General features: G+C 39.4%; 2 protein-coding genes and 3 non-coding genes across 5 annotated transcripts in view; 2 read left to right on the top strand and 3 right to left on the bottom strand.

Annotated features, from left to right (window-relative positions):
* LOC132545630 (actin-2-like) overlaps positions 1-9,860 on the bottom strand; it is a 14,850-nt gene extending 4,990 nt beyond the window's left edge. Inside the window, exons 1-2 of the mRNA XM_060209328.1 lie at positions 9,735-9,860; positions 4,958-5,699 (exon numbers count right to left, since the gene is read on the bottom strand). Of these exons, the coding sequence (XP_060065311.1) occupies positions 4,958-5,699; positions 9,735-9,860 (868 nt within the window). The remainder of the gene's footprint in view (positions 1-4,957; positions 5,700-9,734) is intronic.
* Trnas-gcu (transfer RNA serine (anticodon GCU)) lies at positions 1,873-1,954 on the top strand. Its single transcript has one exon. It is a non-coding gene; the product is annotated as a tRNA-Ser (tRNA).
* Trnas-gcu (transfer RNA serine (anticodon GCU)) lies at positions 2,283-2,364 on the top strand. The gene has a single exon. It is a non-coding gene; the product is annotated as a tRNA-Ser (tRNA).
* Positions 9,861-13,279: 3,419 nt separating the features above from the next.
* On the bottom strand, positions 13,280-16,046 carry LOC132545567 (actin, cytoplasmic 1-like). Its single transcript, XM_060209257.1, has 2 exons — positions 15,857-16,046; positions 13,280-14,609 (listed from the first exon to the last, which is right to left on the bottom strand). The coding sequence occupies exons 1-2, from the start codon at positions 15,980-15,982 to the stop codon at positions 13,605-13,607; spliced, it is 1,131 nt and encodes a 376-aa protein (XP_060065240.1). The 5' UTR covers positions 15,983-16,046; the 3' UTR covers positions 13,280-13,604.
* A 3,996-nt stretch (positions 16,047-20,042) lies between these two features.
* Trnas-gcu (transfer RNA serine (anticodon GCU)) lies at positions 20,043-20,124 on the bottom strand. The gene has a single exon. It is a non-coding gene; the product is annotated as a tRNA-Ser (tRNA).
* Between the last annotated feature and the right edge of the window lie 204 nt (positions 20,125-20,328).

Here is a 20,328-nt window from a genome sequence, read left to right as displayed (position 1 = left end):
CATGAACCCCCACAGTGTACCTTCGATCCATGAACCACGACAGTGTACCTTCGATCCATGAACCGCGGAAGTGTACCTTCGATCCATGAACCGCGACAGTGTACCTTTGATCCATGAACCGCCACAGTGTACCTTTGATCCATGAACCGCGACAGTGTACCATCGATCCATGAACCGCGACAGTGTACCTTTGATCCATGAACCCCCACAGTGTACCTACGATCCATGAACCGCGACAGTGTACCTTCGATCCATGAACCGCCACAGTGTACCTTCGATCTATGGACCGCGACAGTGTACCTACGATCCATGAACCGCGACAGTGTACCTTTGATCCATGAACCGCCACAGTGTACCTTTGATCCATGAACCGCGACAGTGTACCATCGATCCATGAACCGCGACAGTGTACCTTTGATCCATGAACCCCCACAGTGTACCTACGATCCATGAACCGCGACAGTGTACCTTCGATCCATGAACCGCCACAGTGTACCTTCGATCCATGAACCCCCACAGTGTACCTACGATCCATGAACCGCGGAAGTGTACCTTTGATCCATGAACCACGACAGTGTACCATCGATCCATGAACCGCGACAGTGTACCTTTGATCCATGAACCGCCACAGTGTACCTTCGATCCATGAACCGCGACAGTGTACCTTCGATCCATGAACCGCGACAGTGTACCATCGATCCATGAACCGCGACAGTGTACCTTTGATCCATGAACCCCCCTTTGACAGTGTACCTTCGATCCATGAACCACGACAGTGTACCTTCGATCCATGAACCGCGGAAGTGTACCTTCGATCCATGAACCGCGACAGTGTACCTTTGATCCATGAACCGCCACAGTGTACCTTTGATCCATGAACCGCGACAGTGTACCATCGATCCATGAACCGCGACAGTGTACCTTTGATCCATGAACCGCCACAGTGTACCTTCGATCTATGAACCGCGACAGTGAACCTACGATCCATGAACCGCGGAAGTGTACCTTTGATCCATGAACCACGACAGTGTACCATCGATCCATGAACCGCGACAGTGTACCTTTGATCCATGAACCGCCACAGTGTACCTTCGATCCATGAACCGCGACAGTGTACCTTCGATCCATGAACCGCGACAGTGTACCTTCGATCCATGAACCGCGACAGGGTACCTTTGATCCATGAACCGCCACAGTGTACCTTTGATCCATGAACCGCGACAGTGTACCATCGATCCATGAACCGCGACAGTGTACCTTTGATCCATGAACCGCCACAGTGTACCTTTGATCCATGAACCGCGACAGTGTACCATCGATCCATGAACCGCGGAAGTGTACCTTCGATTTATGAACCGCCACAGTGTACATTTTATATATGTACCATTGATCAAGGAATTGGGAAAGTGTGTCATTGGGAAAGAATGATAGAGATGTTCATTAATCTAAGATATACTTGGAGCTGTGTGACATCTAGTGTCATTTACGAGAACTGACGAAGAGAACAGAACTGAGATAGTGTACCTTTATGTCTTTAAATTTTTTATACAAAAGAATATCAAGCTGACAAAATCGGGATGTGTTTATAGGTATTGTCAGTTTGTTGGACAATAACATCAATATTATCAATATGGATTATCATTCTACTGAGAGAATTTAAATTTACATGTTTTACCTCAGGCCTTTGTTGCAGACTGTCACATATTTGAGTTGTCGTTTGCTCTCCATAGTAACAGATCTAGCACGTTCTTTCCATTTCAGAAGGTAGTGTAGGAATACATCACTTATTCTTACATAGTTTTTCAAATGTCGATTGATTTCATTTTAATTGTAAATTTTCTGATTATCGATGTCAAGTACACATAAACAACAGACGAGGTGGCCGAGTGGTTAAGGCGATGGACTGCTAATCCATTGGGGTCTCCCCGCGTGGGTTCGAATCCCATCCTCGTCGGTCATTATTTTATATTTTTATTCTAGTTGAATTGTGTTCATGCTATTACAATAAATTAATTTATTATATTTCATTTGATGTCTTATAATTGAACACTAGAACAAAAGGCAGATCTAGTTCGTCAAAATATAAATAACATGAATTCGTTTCCTGGTAGATATAAATGAGATAAATTAAGGTAAATTAAATTCCTCAGAAACAGCATAGTCTTTTGATTTGCACGGCAGTAATTTCTGACCAGTCACCGTATTATCAAAAGAGATACTGACGTGGCAAGAGTACTTAGGTGACAAGCAAACTTCCTATCGTGTGGTAGCAGTAGGCAACAGACGAGGTGGCCGAGTGGTTAAGGCGATGGACTGCTAATCCATTGGGGTCTCCCCGCGTGGGTTCGAATCCCATCCTCGTCGGTCATTATTTTCTAATCAAACTATTGAAATACCGACATTATATATAAATGAATAAAGTACGTTGTACATTAGACAGTCTTAGTAAAATTTTTGACTCGCTCGCGACGAAAATCGCGAAAAAGAGTCTATGGTGGCAAAATCCCTTCCTGCTGTCGGTCTCGTCGTCGTGTATTTTTTTTTAGCGAATTTACGTTTAACTAAGCACAACTATATCATACACAGTCTATTTTAAGCCTGAAAATTAAGGATGCCGGGAAACTGGACTTTTTTCATAGTTTTTCATAGAGTACAAGTACTATGCCAGTTAAACCTGGAATATAGTGCCGTTTTATAATGGACACATGAACACATTGAACACATTTCAATCTTCTATTTGGACAATGAATCAAGATCTAGTCAAATTACTATAAGATTTTTATGGTTTGTTCTGTTCATTTCAGACACATATTTAACTCCCTTCTCTATCAGCGTGATATTTTGATGGTGATAATGTCATAAATAAGTGCACTTTATGAATTGAAGAATTGACGAATCTTAAATTTGTAACAATATTGAAACAAATGACAACAACATATCTGTGGTGTTTACATATTATTAATTTCACTTAACTCGGGAATCTTATTTTTGTTTTACATATTTATGAACAAATTCAAAACAATGGGTAGCCGAATTGATACAGTACATCATTGCATATGTTTTGTCTAAAATCTGTTTACCATTTCGTCACGCTATTTGAGACCTTTGTATCGGTAGTACAGCCGAAAAAGTTGGTCGATTCCTTACCATCTCGTCACACTATTTTAGACCTAATTGTCGATAGGATTACAGTACAGCCGAAAAAGTTGGTCGATTCCTTACGATCTCGTGACACTATTTTAGACCTCATTGTCGATAGGATTACAGTACAGCCGAAAAAGTTGGTCGATTCCTTACCATCTCGTCACACTATTTTAGACCTCATTGTCGATAGGATTACAGTACAGCCGAAAAAGTTGGTCGATTCCTTACGATCTCGTGACACTATTTTAGACCTCAGTGTCGATAGGATTACAGTACAGCCTAAAAAGTTGGTCGATTCCTTACGATCTCGTGACACTATTTTAGACCTCAGTGTCGATAGGATTACAGTACAGCCGAAAAGGTTAGTTGATTCCTTACCATCTCGTACACTACTTACTTCAATATTAGTACGCTCCACACTGATGAAGGCGACCGTGTAGTCATCGAAATGTCACACTCTAGTTTTGTACTGATTGTGTTAAACTTTTATTCTATCTATATAACTTGTCAATACAATACAAAATTATTACTCTTTGTTTTTATAAAAAATAAAAAATAAAACCTAAAACTCAATTAAAGAGAGAGAGATATTTATTATTGATTTTATGTTAAGGTAAATTATGATGTTATGTGTCATTACTGTGTCAGAATATCTTATATGTTGCAGTTGATCCGATATTCAATGGTTTGTTCGAATATCACGATTTCCTTGTAAGATCTTCCTTACTGACAGAGAAACTCACAACAAATCAATTTGACTGATTCAGACTGATGAAGATAATGAAGAACTTTGATGAGTGTTATCATGACAAACTCAGCATATTTTCCATTTTCTTGAGTGGTATGGATGAAGTAAACTTGCTTTGTTGTGGCATTGCTCACACGGACTGATCTAAATATATATTTCTGATGACGTCGGTGAAGCAGAAGGCGCTTATCCTGCCGGTACATTTTGAAGGGTGTCCGTTTAAACCTCTACTTTCTTCGTGTTTCAGTCTCGTTTTACTGATTACGAATTTAATCTGAAATGATGTTGGTATGTTGGCATTTTCGTGTTATTGTACATGGAAAGGACATAGATGCAAAATATTTTCCCATATTTTCCCGTAAAAAGTTACCGAATGATTATTTTGTAAGTTAAACATACCAACAAGCGTTGTAAAAGGAGGATCAAACGACGGTTGTATAACTTGTGATATGTAATTTGGCTCATTTTAATTTCACTACGTTATGTGTGATTAATTTGAAGTTACTGTATCACATATAATATTGTGTAATATTTTCAGTTGGAGTTGCTGTTTTACATATTGCCTATTGTTGTGTATTTTATATTTATTTATATATATAAATGTTACAAAAATCCCCCCCGAAAGACAACTATAAAACAACACGGTATAAACAGGCATTACAGTTTAATCACAATACTGTCACATCAGCTACGAAATGGAAATATTTTGCAGAACTATTAATAGCTTTTGATTTCAAAGTCACTTGCATCGAATAATTTCCGCAGTACATAGGTGAGCTAAAGAACACGACGGGATAGCCGACTAGAAACATTTCCTATGTACGATAGATGGACCAGACTCATCATATTCTTGTTTGCTGATCCACATCTGTTGGAAGGTGGACAGAGAAGCCAAGATGGAACCACCGATCCAGACGGAGTATTTCCTCTCTGGTGGGGCAATGATCTTAATCTTCATGGTGCTTGGAGCAAGAGCGGTGATTTCTTTCTGCATCCGATCAGCGATACCAGGGTACATTGTACTTCCGCCTGATAAAACAGTGTTAGCGTACAAATCTTTTCTTATGTCCACATCACACTTCATGATACTGTTATATGTTGTTTCGTGGATTCCAGCAGATTCCATCCCAAGAAAAGATGGCTGAAACAGAGCTTCCGGACACCGGAAGCGTTCGTTACCGATGGTGATAACTTGACCATCCGGCAGTTCGTAACTTTTCTCGAGTGACGAAGAAGAAGCAGCGGTTTGCATTTCCTGTTCAAAGTCCAAAGCCACATAGCACAATTTCTCCTTAATGTCTCTGACGATCTCCCTCTCGGCTGTTGTTGTGAATGAATAACCACGCTCTGTAAGGATTTTCATCAAGTAGTCTGTCAGATCGCGTCCGGCAAGATCCAGTCTGAGGATAGCGTGAGGCAGGGCGTAGCCTTCGTAGATTGGGACAGTATGTGTCACACCATCGCCAGAGTCCAACACAATACCGGTAGTACGACCAGAAGCGTACAGGGACAACACAGCCTGGATGGCCACGTACATGGCAGGGGAGTTGAAGGTCTCGAACATGATCTGTGTCATCTTTTCCCTGTTGGCCTTGGGGTTGAGGGGAGCCTCTGTCAGGAGGACGGGGTGCTCCTCTGGAGCCACACGCAGCTCGTTGTAGAAGGTGTGATGCCAGATTTTCTCCATATCGTCCCAGTTGGTGACGATGCCGTGTTCGATGGGGTACTTGAGGGTGAGGATTCCTCTCTTGCTCTGGGCCTCATCACCGACATAGCTGTCCTTCTGTCCCATACCAACCATCACTCCCTGTAATGGAAATGGAAAATAGAAATCCATTAGTTAGGCACTGGTACAGATAACATATTTCATTTTCATTTCATCTTTTATTAATGTTAAAAATAAATGTATAATGTATAATTGATAAAAAAAATAAAGTCATGTAACATTTGATTTTGGGTTTATAAAATATAAATTATAAATGATCGTGTCTACTGCTGAGATACTGGTAACAAATTATATAAAATATTATCGATTTTATTTTATTTGTAAACAACATTAAAAGAAACTCCTTCTTGTGTACAGCTCTTTCAATTTGAAATGTTTGACCTCTAGTTCACCGCAGAATTGGGTTAAACTCTTAATCCCTTTTTTAAAAAAAGGTACTGACTAGAGTCCCAGACGGTCTTAAGTCTTTATGTGTGACTGTAGTGTGTATTTCCAGCTTACATCGGTCTGACGTTAATCGGGATAATTCAGCCACGCTATTAATATCAATTTTATTACAATGGTATTATGTCAATCCATGATCATATTCGTTTCTTTGTGAATTTAAAAAGAGCGAGTTTCAAATTAAAGGCTTCAAAATCTATCAGTTGGTGATAAAGTTTTCGTTGTTTCATATAGATTTGTTTTAATAGTGCATGCCGCGCTGTAATAGTGAACAAACGGACTACCCGTTTTATCGGCACGACCTTTCAATTTAACACCATGTTGAGAAATTCGCCACGGCTGGTATTTGTGTAGTCGCCGATGCTATACTAAATTATTGAATTATCAGCGACAATGTTGGCTCTTTTACGGTTTTATCGCTCGCGGATATCGTTGATCAGTTTTAAGGACAATGATACAGATGGGCATATTATAAGACTACTCGGGTACAGTGTTTGTGTTGCCTTAGTAACCATTGTTCATAAGGTTAAGGTCGCATAGTAACTATACTGTTTGATAGGTTACATTTGTTAAGTCGACTTCAAATATGATATATGCGTGTTGGCATAGCAACCACTGGATAAAAATGAACAACTTGAATAGGCCGGACGAACAAAGTAAAATGTCATTTCTTGTGTATGTTAGACAAATTTCCACAGCTATCAAGGCCTACTAATGTTCATTGTACTGGCAAATGTCTAATCCGTAACAATAACTAACTAAAGAAAAGGTCAGCATAGTCACCACTGACCGCTAGGGTATGGGCCAGCAAAGTAACATCTGACTACTAGGGTATGGGTTGGCATAGTATCCTTCCACTACTAAGGTATGGGTCGGCATAGTTACCACAGACCACTAGGGTATAGGTCGGCATTGTAACCTCTGACTACTAGGCTATGGGTTGGCATAGTAACCTCTGACAACTAGGGTATGGGTCGGCATAGTAACCACAGACCACTAGGGTATAGGTCGGCATTGTAACCTCTGACTACTAGGCTATGGGTTGGCATAGTAACCTCTGACAACTAGGGTATGGGTCGGCATAGTAACCACAGACCACTAGGGTATGGGTCGGCATAGTAACCACAGACCACTAGGGTATGGGTAGGCATAGTAACCTCTGACTACTAGACTATGGGTTGGTATAGTAACCTCTGACTGCTAGGGTATGGGTCGGCATAGTAACATCTAACTACTAGGGTATAGGTTGGTATGGTAACATCTGACTACTAGGGTATGGGGCGCCATAGTTACCTTTCACTACTAAGATATGGGTCGGCATAGTAACATCTGACTACTAGGGTATGGGTCGGCATAGTAACTCCGACTACTATGGTATGAATCGGAATAGTACCCTCTGACTACTTGGGTATGGGTTGGTATAGTAACCTCTGACTACTAGGCTATGGGTCGGCATAGTAACATCTGACTACTAGGGTATGGGTCGGCATAGTAACATCTGACTACTAGGGTATGGGTCGGCATAGTAACCTCTGACAACTAGGGTATGGGTCGGCATAGTAACCACAGACCACTAGTAACCTCTGACAACTAGGGTATGGGTTGGCATAGTAACCACTGACCACTAGGGTATGGGTTGGCATAGTAACCTCTGACAACTAGGGTATGGGTTGGCATAGTAACCACTGACTACTAGGGTATGGGTTGGCATAGGAACCTCTGACTACTAGGGTATGGGTCGGCATAGTAACCACAGACCACTAGGGTATGGGTCGGCATAGTAACCTCTGACTACTAGACTATGGGTTGGTATAGTAACCTCTGACAACTAGGGTATGGGTCGGCATAGTAACCACAGACCACTAGGGTATGGGTCGGCATAGTAACCACAGACCACTAGGGTATGGGTCGGCATAGTAACATCTGACTACTTGGGTATGGGTCGGCATAGTAACATCTGACTACTAGGGTATAGGTCGGTATAGTAACATCTGACTACTAGGGTATAGGTCGGTATAGTAACATCTGACTACTAGGGTATGGGTCGGTATAGTAACTCTGACTACTAGGGTATGAATCGGAATAGTACCCTCTGACTACTAGGGTATGGGTCGGTATAGTAACATCTGACTACTAGGGTATGGGTCGGCATAGTAACATCTGACTACTAGGGTATGGGTCGGCATAGTAACCTTTCACTTCTAAGGTGTGGGTCGGCATAGTAACCACAGACCACTAGGGTATGGGTCGGCCTAGTAACCTCTGACAACTAGGGTATGGGTTGGCATAGTAACCACTGACCACTAGGGTATGGGTTGGCATAGTAACCTCTGACAACTAGGGTATGGGTTGGCATAGTAACCACTGACAACTAGGGTATGGGTTGGCATAGTAACCTTTCACTTCTAAGGTGTGGGTCGGCATAGTAACCACAGACCACTAGGGTATGGGTCGGCCTAGTAACCTTTGACAACTAGGGTATGGGTTGGCATAGTAACCACAGACCACTAGGGTATGGACCGGCATAATAACCTCTGACAAATAGGGTGTGAGTTGGCATAGTAACATATGACTCTTAGGGTATGGGTCGGCATAGTTACCTTTCACTACTAAGGTATGGGTCGGCATAGTAACCACAGACCACTAGGGTATGGGTCGGCCTAGTAACCTCTGACAACTAGGGTATGGGTTGGCATAGTAACCACTGACCACTTGGGTACGGGTCGGCATAGTAACCGCTGACTACTAGGGTATGAGTCGGCAATGTCGGAAGCAACTAGTGATGTATGTTGTACCTGATGTCATAACAAAGACTTACTAGGTTGCATTGTTCCTGTTTTCATAGTTACTGTGTACCATTTGGGTACATGGTATAACTAGTAAAATATAACATAGTAAATGATGGTTACCGTTGTCTCCCTTAGTATAACTAATGTATGCGAAGGTACAGAATAACGATTGTTAGCTTCAAGAGTCCTTTGTGTGTATTGGTATAATACTCATTACGGATCAAAGTCAGTATGATATGAAATGTTACATACTAAAAGGTACTATTTGTGTATTTCTGTAGTTAAAAGCTTCATATTCAGACATCTCTTCTATTATAATTCACAACGAAATAAAGGGTTTCAAGTTTTGAACTGATGGTAAGCATGCCAACAAGTTTTGTCTCACAGAGGAGGTCATTCATGGTAATGTCATGACATCAGTGTCGACATGGATGTCAACATAGACACATGGTTGTCCAGTCGGCTGTCAAATCTACGACAACTTGCGGAAGCTATGAGTCACAAGCTGCGGCGTGTTGTTAGTATGGTGTAATGGTGGCGGGGTGGTATTGATCGATCAACGCGACTGTCCGATTCCTAAAGCACGTGTGTTCTGACTTTGTATGTACTAACATCCCCACCGTTCTTTCATATTATCGTAATGTCTTCGTCAATGCATGCATATTTTTCATAACGCATCTAACAGAATATACAGATCTAAAAAAAACTATGTCATTCGCTAATATTCAATGATTAAAAATGGATTCTTAAATTGATGATTGAAAGGCATTGTTTCTATTGCCCACAAAGAAGACAAAAATGAGAAACTGTGTCTATATAACAAAGACAAGAGTGATTTGGTCATTCATCTATGTCTAATAAGTATATAAAGTGTAATGTATACCTGGTGTCTGGGTCTCCCAACGATTGAAGGGAAAACAGCACGTGGGGCATCATCGCCGGCAAATCCTGCCTTACACATTCCGGACCCATTGTCGATGACAAGAGCTGCAACATCGTCGTCTGCCATTATCGTTGTTGTCGTTGCTGTTGCTGCACAATTGCAAACCAGCTTAGACTGTTTAAATGACGATTACCCTCGAACCTTACCAAACAGCTCTACGTATCTCCCAGCCTGATTTGGTCTCACAAGACTACGAGACGACTCGATGCTACATGACCATATTTGGGCATCTTTCACTCTATAAGAATATCGAACCAATCAGATTTGTTCTTCTCGACGTCTGCTGTACCGCCCATTTCGATCGCTGTGTAATCTAATAGCGCTGACATCGTGTTTGTTATTACCAAATGCCTGAAGCAACATGAACGGCCATGAATGAAGGAAACTGCTGACGACGAACTGCTGCGGTGAAGGAGTGTACAATGGACAGATTGAAACGGAATGTCTTTTGTATTTTGTACCATTGACCAACATCTAAGTGACCGGATGTGGCCACGGATAACAGAGGCTATTGAAGATGTTGCTTCTTCAACTCATTGTCATTTAACCTAATAGGCCATAAATTTCAATGTCAGTCCTCCCGAACGTAAAGGTTCTGAATGGTTTTAAAAATTTGATCCTATTACGGAATTACAGTAGTGTATATTCGCCTCCAATTTGTGTGACTTGGAAGGTATTAACACAAAAAAAGCAACTTCAAGGAAACATTTTTATATCGTCCCATCCGACGAAAATTGAAATATTGATGATCAGATTGCAGCATGTGAGATAATCTCGTATTTCCACACTTCGTCTGTGGACTAACAGTACTTGACACTTCGTGTGTGGACTAACAGTACTTGACGGGAGATAATCTCGTATTTCCACACTTCGTGTGTGGACTAACAGTACTTGACGGGAGATAATCTCGTATTTCCACACTTCGTGTGTGGACTAACAGTACTTGACGGGAGATAATCTCGTATTTCCACACTTCGTGTGTGGACTAACAGTACTTGACGGGAGATAATCTCGTATTTCCACACTTCGTGTGTGGACTAACAGTACTTGACGGGAGATAATCTCGTATTTCCACACTTCATGTGTGGACTAACAGTACTTGACGGGAGATAATCTCGTATTTCCACACTTCGTCTGTGGACTAACAGTACTTGACGGGAGATAATCTCGTATTTCCACACTTCGTCTGTGGACTAACAGTACTTGACAGAAGATAATTTTTATTTCCACACTTCGTGTGTGGACAAACAGTATTTGACACTTCGTGTGTGGACTAACAGTACTTGACACTTCGTGTGTGGACTAACAGTACTTGACGGGCGATAATCTCGTTTTTCCACACTTCGTGTGTGGACTAACAGTACTTGACACTTCGTGTGTGGACTAACAGTACCTTACAGGTGAGAATCTCATATTTCCAACTCTTTACGTTACAATTGTTATTTCTGTAGAGGAAAACTACATCCCATTACTTTAAATCAGATGAAGTTTGTCACGTAACTGTCTTACCAATATCAGTCCAATATGAGACACTATTTTTATCATTACCTCATACAGGGATGTAATACTCTTCTTTATTGACGGCCTTGTAATGCTTCAACCTTCTATTATTTCGGCTAGGAGTATAGCACCCTTCTAGCATCATGTTATAGGAATGCTCCACCCGTCTATCATTACGGCCTAGGAATGCTACACCCTTCTATTTTTACGCCCATGGGATGTTACAACCTTCTATCATAACGTTTTAGGGATGCTACACCCTTCTATCATTATGTCATAGGGATGTTTCACCCTTCTATCATTACATCATAGAGGTTATAAGCCCTTCTATCATTACGTCATAGAGGTTATAAGCCCTTCTATCATAACGTCATAGAGGTGATAAGCCCTTCTATCATTACGTCATAGGGATGTTTCACCCTTCTATCATTACGTCATAGGGATGCTTCACCCTTCTATTATTACGTCATAGAGGTGATAAGTCCTTCTATCATTACGTCATAGGGATGTTTCACCTTTCTATTATTACGTCATAGGGATGCTTCACCCTTCTATTATTACGTCATAGAGGTGATAAGTCCTTCTATCATTACGTCATATGGATGTTTCACCTTTCTATTATTACGTCATAGGGATGCTTCACCCTTCTATCATTACGTCATAGAGGTGATAAGCCCTTCTATCATTACTTCATTGGGATGTTTCAACCTTCTATCATTACGTCATAGAGATGCTTAACCCTTCTATCATTACGTCATAGGGATGTTTCACCCTTCTATCATTACGTCATAGGGATGCTTCACCCTTCTATCATTACGTCATAGAGGTGATAAGCCCTTCTATCATTACGTCATAGGGATGCTTAACCCTTCTATCATTACGTCATAGGGATGTTTCACCCTTCTATCATTACGTCATAGGGATGCTTCACCCTTCTATTATTATGTCATAGGGATGTTTCACCCTTCTATCATTACGTCAGAGGTTATAAGCCCTTCTATCATTACGTCATAGAGGTAATAAGCCCTTCTATCATTACGTCATAGGGATGTTTCACCCTTCTATCATTACGTCATAGGGATGTTTCACCCTTCTATCATTTCGTCATTGGGGTGATAAACCCTTCTATCATTACGTCATAGAGGTGATAAGTCCTTCTATCATTACGTCATGGGGATGTTTCACCTTTCTATCATTACGTCATAGGGATGTTTCACCCTTCTATCATTACGTCATAGAGGTGATAAGCCCTTCTATTATTACGTCATAGGGATGTTTCACCCTTCTATCATTACGTCACAGTAATGTTTCACCCTTCTATAATTATGTCATAGGGATGCTTCGCCCTTCTGTCATTACGTCATAGGAATTTGAATAACATTTTTTACAGTCTAGGGATGCTACACGTTCTATGGTTACGTCATATGGATGTTACATCCTTCTATCATTATGTCATACTACGTCCGATTCAAGTGTTGTTGTCTTTAGGTGCTTACCTTACTATTACTTCTCTTCTTTTTTAATTGATTCTTTTGAAACTGACAAGAGCCGTCTTATATAATTTGTTTTTATTTGGTATATTCGGTTGATTGGCCTTGTTTGTTTCATGGTAAGCGACTTAATATACCTGTGAAATTTTGTATGCCCGATTTGAAAAAGGTCCAGCTGTCATTGAATAGAAAAAGCAAAATTGTTTAACAAGAGAGACAACAAAGTGCCAAGCAGAACGTGAAGTAAATGGAGAACATAAAACAATATTTCTCATTGAGAAATTAGTGTAAACCAGGGGAGGTAACTCCACGTCTCCATCTCTTACCGACAGTCTAGAAAACATTTAGTTGTTGTCTTTATTTGTTAAGCTAATTTTATTTTTCATATAATATTCTAATTTCTGTATTGCAGTTAGAAATCAGTTTATAAAATACCGTAGAACAGAAAATAAAATGATTCAGTAGCTAAAAAAATACCATAGCTAAACAATAACAGATATTTGTAGGAATTTATTCAGTATAAAACATTAAATTTTGTTCAACAACGAAGTAACAAAGAAATATTTTTATAACTTTTAAATAAAACTGGAACTTTCAGAGAGAACTACGATGAGTTCTGAGGGACGATTAATTTGATTTCAGTCACTTAGTGCTATCAGCAACCAAACATGTAAGAGATCGCGATCCACGCGACTTTTAAGGCGTGACTTAAGTGACGCCAACATCACGACTGTCTGTTGATTAGGCACCCGTACTTATAGATAAGACTGACGTTATTGCACAAAATGTAAACTCGGAGAACAATAGTCACAATCATCATTTAGAAACATTTCCTGTGGACAATGGATGGGCCGGACTCATCGTATTCCTGTTTGCTGATCCACATCTGTTGGAAGGTGGACAGAGAAGCAAGGATGGAACCACCGATCCAGACGGAGTATTTCCTCTCTGGTGGAGCAATGACCTTGATTTTCATGCTGCTTGGAGCAAGAGCAGTGATTTCCTTCTGCATACGGTCAGCAATACCTGGGTACATGGTGGTACCACCAGACATAACAATGTTGGCGTACAAATCTTTCCTGATGTCCACATCACACTTCATGATACTGTTGTATGTCGTCTCGTGGATTCCGGAACATTCCATTCCTAAGAAGGAAGGCTGGAACAAAGCCTCTGGGCACCTGAACCTCTCGTTTCCAATGGTGATGACCTGACCGTCGGGAAGTTCGTAGCTCTTTTCCAGTGATGAGGAGGAGGCTGCTGTGCCCATTTCGGACTCAAAGTCAAGGGCAACATATGCCAACTTTTCTTTAATGTCTCTAACAATTTCTCTCTCAGCTGTGGTTGTGAATGAGTAACCACGCTCTGTGAGGATTTTCATCAGGTAGTCTGTGAGATCACGTCCTGCAAGGTCCAACCTCATAATGGCATGGGGAAGTGCGTAGCCTTCATAGATTGGGACTGTGTGGGACACACCATCGCCAGAGTCCAACACAATACCGGTAGTACGACCAGAAGCGTACAGGGACAACACAGCCTGGATGGCCACGTACATGGCAGGGGAGTTAAAGGTCTCGAACATGATCTGTGTCATCTTTTCCCTGTTGGCTTTGGGGTTGAGGGGAGCCTCTGTCAGAAGGACGGGGTGCTCCTCTGGAGCCACACGGAGCTCGTTGTAGAAGGTGTGATGCCAGATTTTCTCCATATCGTCCCAGTTGGTGACGATGCCGTGTTCGATGGGGTACTTGAGGGTGAGGATTCCTCTCTTGCTCTGGGCCTCATCACCGACATAGCTGTCCTTCTGTCCCATACCAACCATCACTCCCTGTGATTAAGGAATAAAAACATAACACACTATTAATGATTTTTGCTCAGATAATTTCAAATCTCTGACAATACTTATGTAACACTGAATGTAAAGCGTATTTAATTGTTTCAAGTGTTCAATATATACTTATGATTTAAGTAAACGTACCGCAATATATAAAGTCAAAGAAATAATGCATTACACACACATAAATATATCTAATATATGAATACTTTTTATTCGAAACATTTGTATAAAATACTCTTTATCTTTTACTTATATACAATGTATTACATGTACAATGCATACACACATTGAAGATATTCAAATGAAATATTTATTACACGGCACGTTATCCCAGTTACTTAATCACAAGTTGTGCAAGTTTCCTTATAATATACCACTATATGTTTATATTATAACGTTTTTCTTCACGGTATAGTCATACTATTAATATGAATGCACTACATAAAGAGTTCTTGTATTATATACCCTACCAAACAAATGTTGAGGTCTATCCCTATCACAAAAGGTGTACATAAAAATAACAATAAAAAAAAAAAAAAACGAAACTCAGGCGAGACATCCTTATCGATTTTTAAAACTTATTTTTTTTGTTTTCTCGTTTTGTAAACATAAGTTCATAAGATTGACGAAGCATTCTGTAGCATCGCTCAATTCCAGCGATCATCACGTGGCTCGAATCATGTGGTTTGAATCATGTGACTAGCGATGACTGTGTACATGTGGCACATGTGTAGTGTGTGTAGCTTGTACTATACATAACCCGAAATAACACGTTACAACGTGTAATATTAGTTTATCTCCGTATCAAAGTATACGGTGTCAAGTCGATAGGGCAACCTACCGGGAAGAATTAGTGGGCGTGTACTCATGTAACGGGAGATAACTCTAAGGCAAGTTAAGACAAGTCAGGTTTTAATTGAAATTCAATAATTCAAATGAATTTCAACTGTTGCTGTATCCGTAATTTTGATAATCCAACATAGAAATGGAGATATATGGATAATAAACGATTTTGGAAAGCTCATTCAATATGTTAGCAAGTATAGAGTACATAATAAGGGACGTATGGTTGTAATTATAGATACTTCTTATGCGCTCTTTTAACATGACTGGAACTATATGTATATTATCTCGTATCTCATGCTTTCCGATTTCAGTTTCATGAATTATCTGTAATGAAACAAAAAGAAGAAGAAGAAAAAAAGTTTTTTCCCCATATAGTTATGAAAAACCCATACCTGATGTCTGGGCCTTCCAACAATAGAAGGGAAAACAGCACGTGGGGCATCATCACCGGCAAATCCTGCCTTACACATTCCGGACCCATTGTCCACAACCAAAGCGGTAACATCATCATCAGCCATTTTGTATTGAGTTTGTGTGAGATGTTATCCTGTAATGTTACCTCTACGCGGTTTAAGACACGAGTGACGATGTAGCTCACGCGAGCTTTGTTTTATGCTGTTCGACGAGATTTTCCGTGAACTCTGGGTTGATTAGATGAAACATTGCCTTATTTGGAAGTACCTGAAGTCCATATTTGGTGTTCCGACACTACAATGGTGTAAGCAAGGGAACACGTTTTATCAGCTACAATGCCGACTGATGATAACCTAGTATCACAACATTCGTCTATCGTACTGGGTACAGCAAATTGTACACCGCCCTCATCGACACAGAGGTCACACTGACTCTTAACACAGCAATTCGATAATCTATTAACAGGAATGACTCAGGCATGTTAGAAAATATCGTCTCCATGTTTTCATTTGAAAAATAAGAGTGAAAAAGATAAAATACATTAAAAAAAATAATAATAATAAAACAGGAAAAAAAGAAACAAGACAAAAATCAAATCACAACCCCCCACCTAAAAAAAAAAAAATAAAATAAATAAAAAAATAAAAAAAAAATAAAAATAAAAAAAAACATGATTTAAAAAATAGATATGAATATTATTGCATCACGTATAAGATAATTTCTGTATTATTTGGTACGCAATATCATACGTTTGCGCGATCTAATGTGATTTGTTGACGTCCAGAGATGACAATGAAATGAAGTCACAAACGATCCTCGTAAAACTATCCAAAAGATAAGTGTTATTGTGAAAAACAAAATTTCGAAACCCGAATTAAGTGTTGAACTGCGGCTCCAAAGTGTCTTGATAAAGAAGCTCGTTTCATTAGATCCCATATCTTCACCGTGTGTAAATATCTCAAAGTCGTGTGAACCTGATGGAGTAATCAAATCTTCCATAAAATGTTCAAAGAAATTCTTTTCAGTTAGAGTTGTCTCAAATATACGGTTTTATTGCGTTACAGTCAGGTATATGCCACAAATGTATATATATATATATATATATTGGCGGGTATCGGTAATATTTCCAGGAAACTATATAGAGACGTCGACATGTTACCTGTTGAATACTTTGGGAGATTATGAATTTTGGATGAACTTCAACAAATTTTGACAAATTTACCCACAGGTATGTCATTATATATTCATGTTATATTATTGGAATAAAGTACGTATATATGTATGTAGTTATTTAGATATTTTTTGTTTCTGATTTGAATATAAAAAAATGACGTGCACGTGATTTAGCGATGATGTTCACATGACGGGGTGTGTTATGGTTTCTCTTGCCGCTACCCGCCATTCATGTTTAATTTTCATTGTAACACCACCGGGTGAGGTTTTCAGGTATACCTAAGCATAAAGCTGAATAGGTGTACAGAATTTAACGAAAATTTTACAAATAGTTCATACATTTTTTTTCTAAATTCAAGCATGTTTTATTGCTTGGTTACAACCTACAGGCAGTATAAAACATGACACCATTCCGGAACTTTGATCAGGATCTCTCAACAGAATTGTATTGAGATATACAATAGTATCTAATCATTGAACGATGAATGCTGCAGGTTATTGTTCAACTCGGTAATGTTTTCTGATGTTCTAATTCTGGACTCACTAAGTCACTATAAACAATCCTGTTTTATCTGCCCATGAATTTTCCAACATTATCATGGCCGATGCATATGAATCTATGTCTAATTCCGCTCCATATTATTTATATTGAATTTTAATATTTTAATCAGTCACATAAGTTGAAATACTGTTATTATCATTTTGTTATTATTTATTTTTATTGGTATCGCTGTATATGTAAATAAACATTCCACGACAGGCGATTCTTTCGTTCCGTCGTTATTGCTGGAGAAATACAATATACGAGATGATTAAGAACACTGAAATTTTGCTTTGTCGAACTTGTGAGTTAATTCCTCATCCCAAGTTCAATAACACTTGATGTAATTATTCCTTGTTTTTTGTTATTTGATCTCCACATTTTAGTTGAGAGACTCATATTCATGTTATCAATATCAAAGGATAAGTAGTCATAGGTAATAGTCCAAACCGGAGACGGTGAAAATGACATTATATGTACCTCTTCCGGTCATGCACGTGCTGATAACGGGATATCAAAAATAGCGCATTATTTCATTCAGTAATCTGATAAAGGACGATATATATTTGATCACATGTAGCCACTTAGTGCCACGCCGCAAATATGTCCCTATCATATCGCGCTTATCTCCCAACAGATACTATGTACTGTACACACACAGTACAGCGTGTATAACGGCTTGTTGTATGACAGTGTTGTAATTCCGTTTCTCTTTCATCTGGTCATATGTACTTTTTGGACTTTATTCTTCAAAACATCGCATCTAGACTTAAATTACTCGGCATTTTTAAAACCAAATTTGGTCGGAAGCATCCTTTGAGGAAATGGCAACCAGTTTGTTTAACTGACAGTGAATTTAACTCCTCTCCAGACATAAGCACGGGTCACGTAGTGAAAATAAAAGAAATGCTTTAAAATCATTGTCCTTCTATAAGGATGATAAGATTTTGACAAATTTGGTTAACAGCATCAATAGTTGAACTCAGTTTTGAATAAACGAAGAGTTTCTGCAGATGGGGCGGGCCCAGTAGGAAACTTTATAATATTATTTTTAAAATCTTTCTTTGAGAATGATAGGATTTCGTCTGGTGCACTCTTGTGTCAGGAAAAGGTAATTTTTTTTATTGGATACACCAGTTTTAAAACATTTGATTTTGTTGGCATAGGGGCGGGGCGCAATGCTGATTTTTATTACATGTCCATCAGGTATCCTTCTAAGGTTCGTAACCAAACATCATTACAGTCGCCCCCCCCCACCCCCACCCACCCCCCGCCTTTACGTAACCATCCTTATAAATACATATCAACTTTAATGTCAATTACTCTAACACCACTGTCCTTACGTCTGTAACAAGCCTTCCTTATATCCGCAGTAAACCATCCTAGAGCCCATGTGTCTGTAACAGAATAGTCTGCATAGTGATGGAAACTTTCTACACATTTCTTACCACAGTCGATTCTGTGATGGAAAAATGATAAACAATGCTAAAACCACCAGCGCCGTCGTGATAATTAGCAAACAATATAGCGTCTAGTTATAACAGATTTGTAAATCACCACGTGGCCATTGACATCGAAAAGAAATTTGTAAACAATTACCAGAAATATGGTATTTATTTGTCACGAATGCTTAAAATTAATAAGATGATGGTCGTGATACTAAAACTCGCAAAGCAAGTCTAGATTCTGCCAAGGTTAAGGTAAAGTGTCTCACACGGCTGACTATATGAATATTCAACGACCCACACATTACGAATTATCAATTAAATGACCACATCGGCATACTTATGTATATTTCCAACACATCTGAGACTCAAAATCTTTTTGGAATATGGAATTTGAGAAAGATGAAAGAACAATTTTCCTAAGTCCTTAATATATAATGCTGTTTTCACGAACGCTTTTAACACGGTATCTATGCGATGTGTAAAACAGAATCTTATATTCGTTACCATTCATATGAGATTTATGACAATCGTTATAATTTTTTATCCTCGCAAGAGGCTCAGTGAAATGAAAATTCTCAAACTCATTTGATAAATATCATATGAAATGAAAACACATGTGAGGTCCTCTACGTCAGCATAGCACAGAGGCGGAGGGTCTATTGTTGTATATCTCACCTTAGGGTTAAAACAGTAGAGTCCCTTGCTATAGTATATTGCATGACGGTATGGCAACAATTCGTAGGCGTCACGTAAGCAATTAAATAAAGTCATGTCAACAATGCTAAGTACTGAGTTAAATAGTATCATATTATCCATGAAGAAAACATTACAATCCACTGTCTTATGTGTGTGTACACTTAAAAATCTTATCACTTAGTGTTGCGACGTCTCATTAGTCACCCCTGAGAGATTGCATATTCTGTTTTATTACATGTTGGGTTGCGAATATATACATATATTTTTCTAACAAAATGTTTTTAACAATCTTAAGTCTAAAATAGACGACGAGGATGGGATTCGAACCCACGCGGGGAGACCCCAATGGATTAGCAGTCCATCGCCTTAACCACTCGGCCACCTCGTCTCAACGATACGGCTAACGCTTACATAATTTCACAAAGCTTGGTGTAAGTATAAAAAAGTGCCGTTTTTTAGGGGATAAAGATAGAGCAAATGGTTTGAGGAGGTACTTTGATTTTCATGGACTACATATAATTACCGTGGCGTCCACCCGCCAGTTCGTCCGCTATCAATATTTTCTTCAAAAGACTTTTTCAGTACATGTACA

The sequence above is a fragment of the Ylistrum balloti genome, unplaced genomic scaffold (assembly GCF_031769215.1).
Source record: "Ylistrum balloti isolate Yb309-2 unplaced genomic scaffold, AGI_CSIRO_Ybal_v1 Utg369850, whole genome shotgun sequence".
NCBI classification, from domain to species: domain Eukaryota; kingdom Metazoa; phylum Mollusca; class Bivalvia; order Pectinida; family Pectinidae; genus Ylistrum; species Ylistrum balloti.
The sequence above is the reverse complement of the archived record's forward strand: the minus strand, read 5'-3'. Positions and strand labels throughout refer to the sequence as shown.

What these genes read in the sequence shown, in the direction of transcription:
- LOC132545567 (XM_060209257.1), bottom strand. Translation starts at nt 15,982, where the DNA reads ATGGCTGATGATGATGTTACCGCTTTGGTTGTGGACAATGGGTCCGGA. An exon ending in TTGGAAGGCCCAGACATCAG is followed by an intron (nt 14,610 to 15,856) that starts GTATGGGTTTTT and finishes CCTTAATCACAG; the next exon opens with GGAGTGATGGTTGGTATGGG.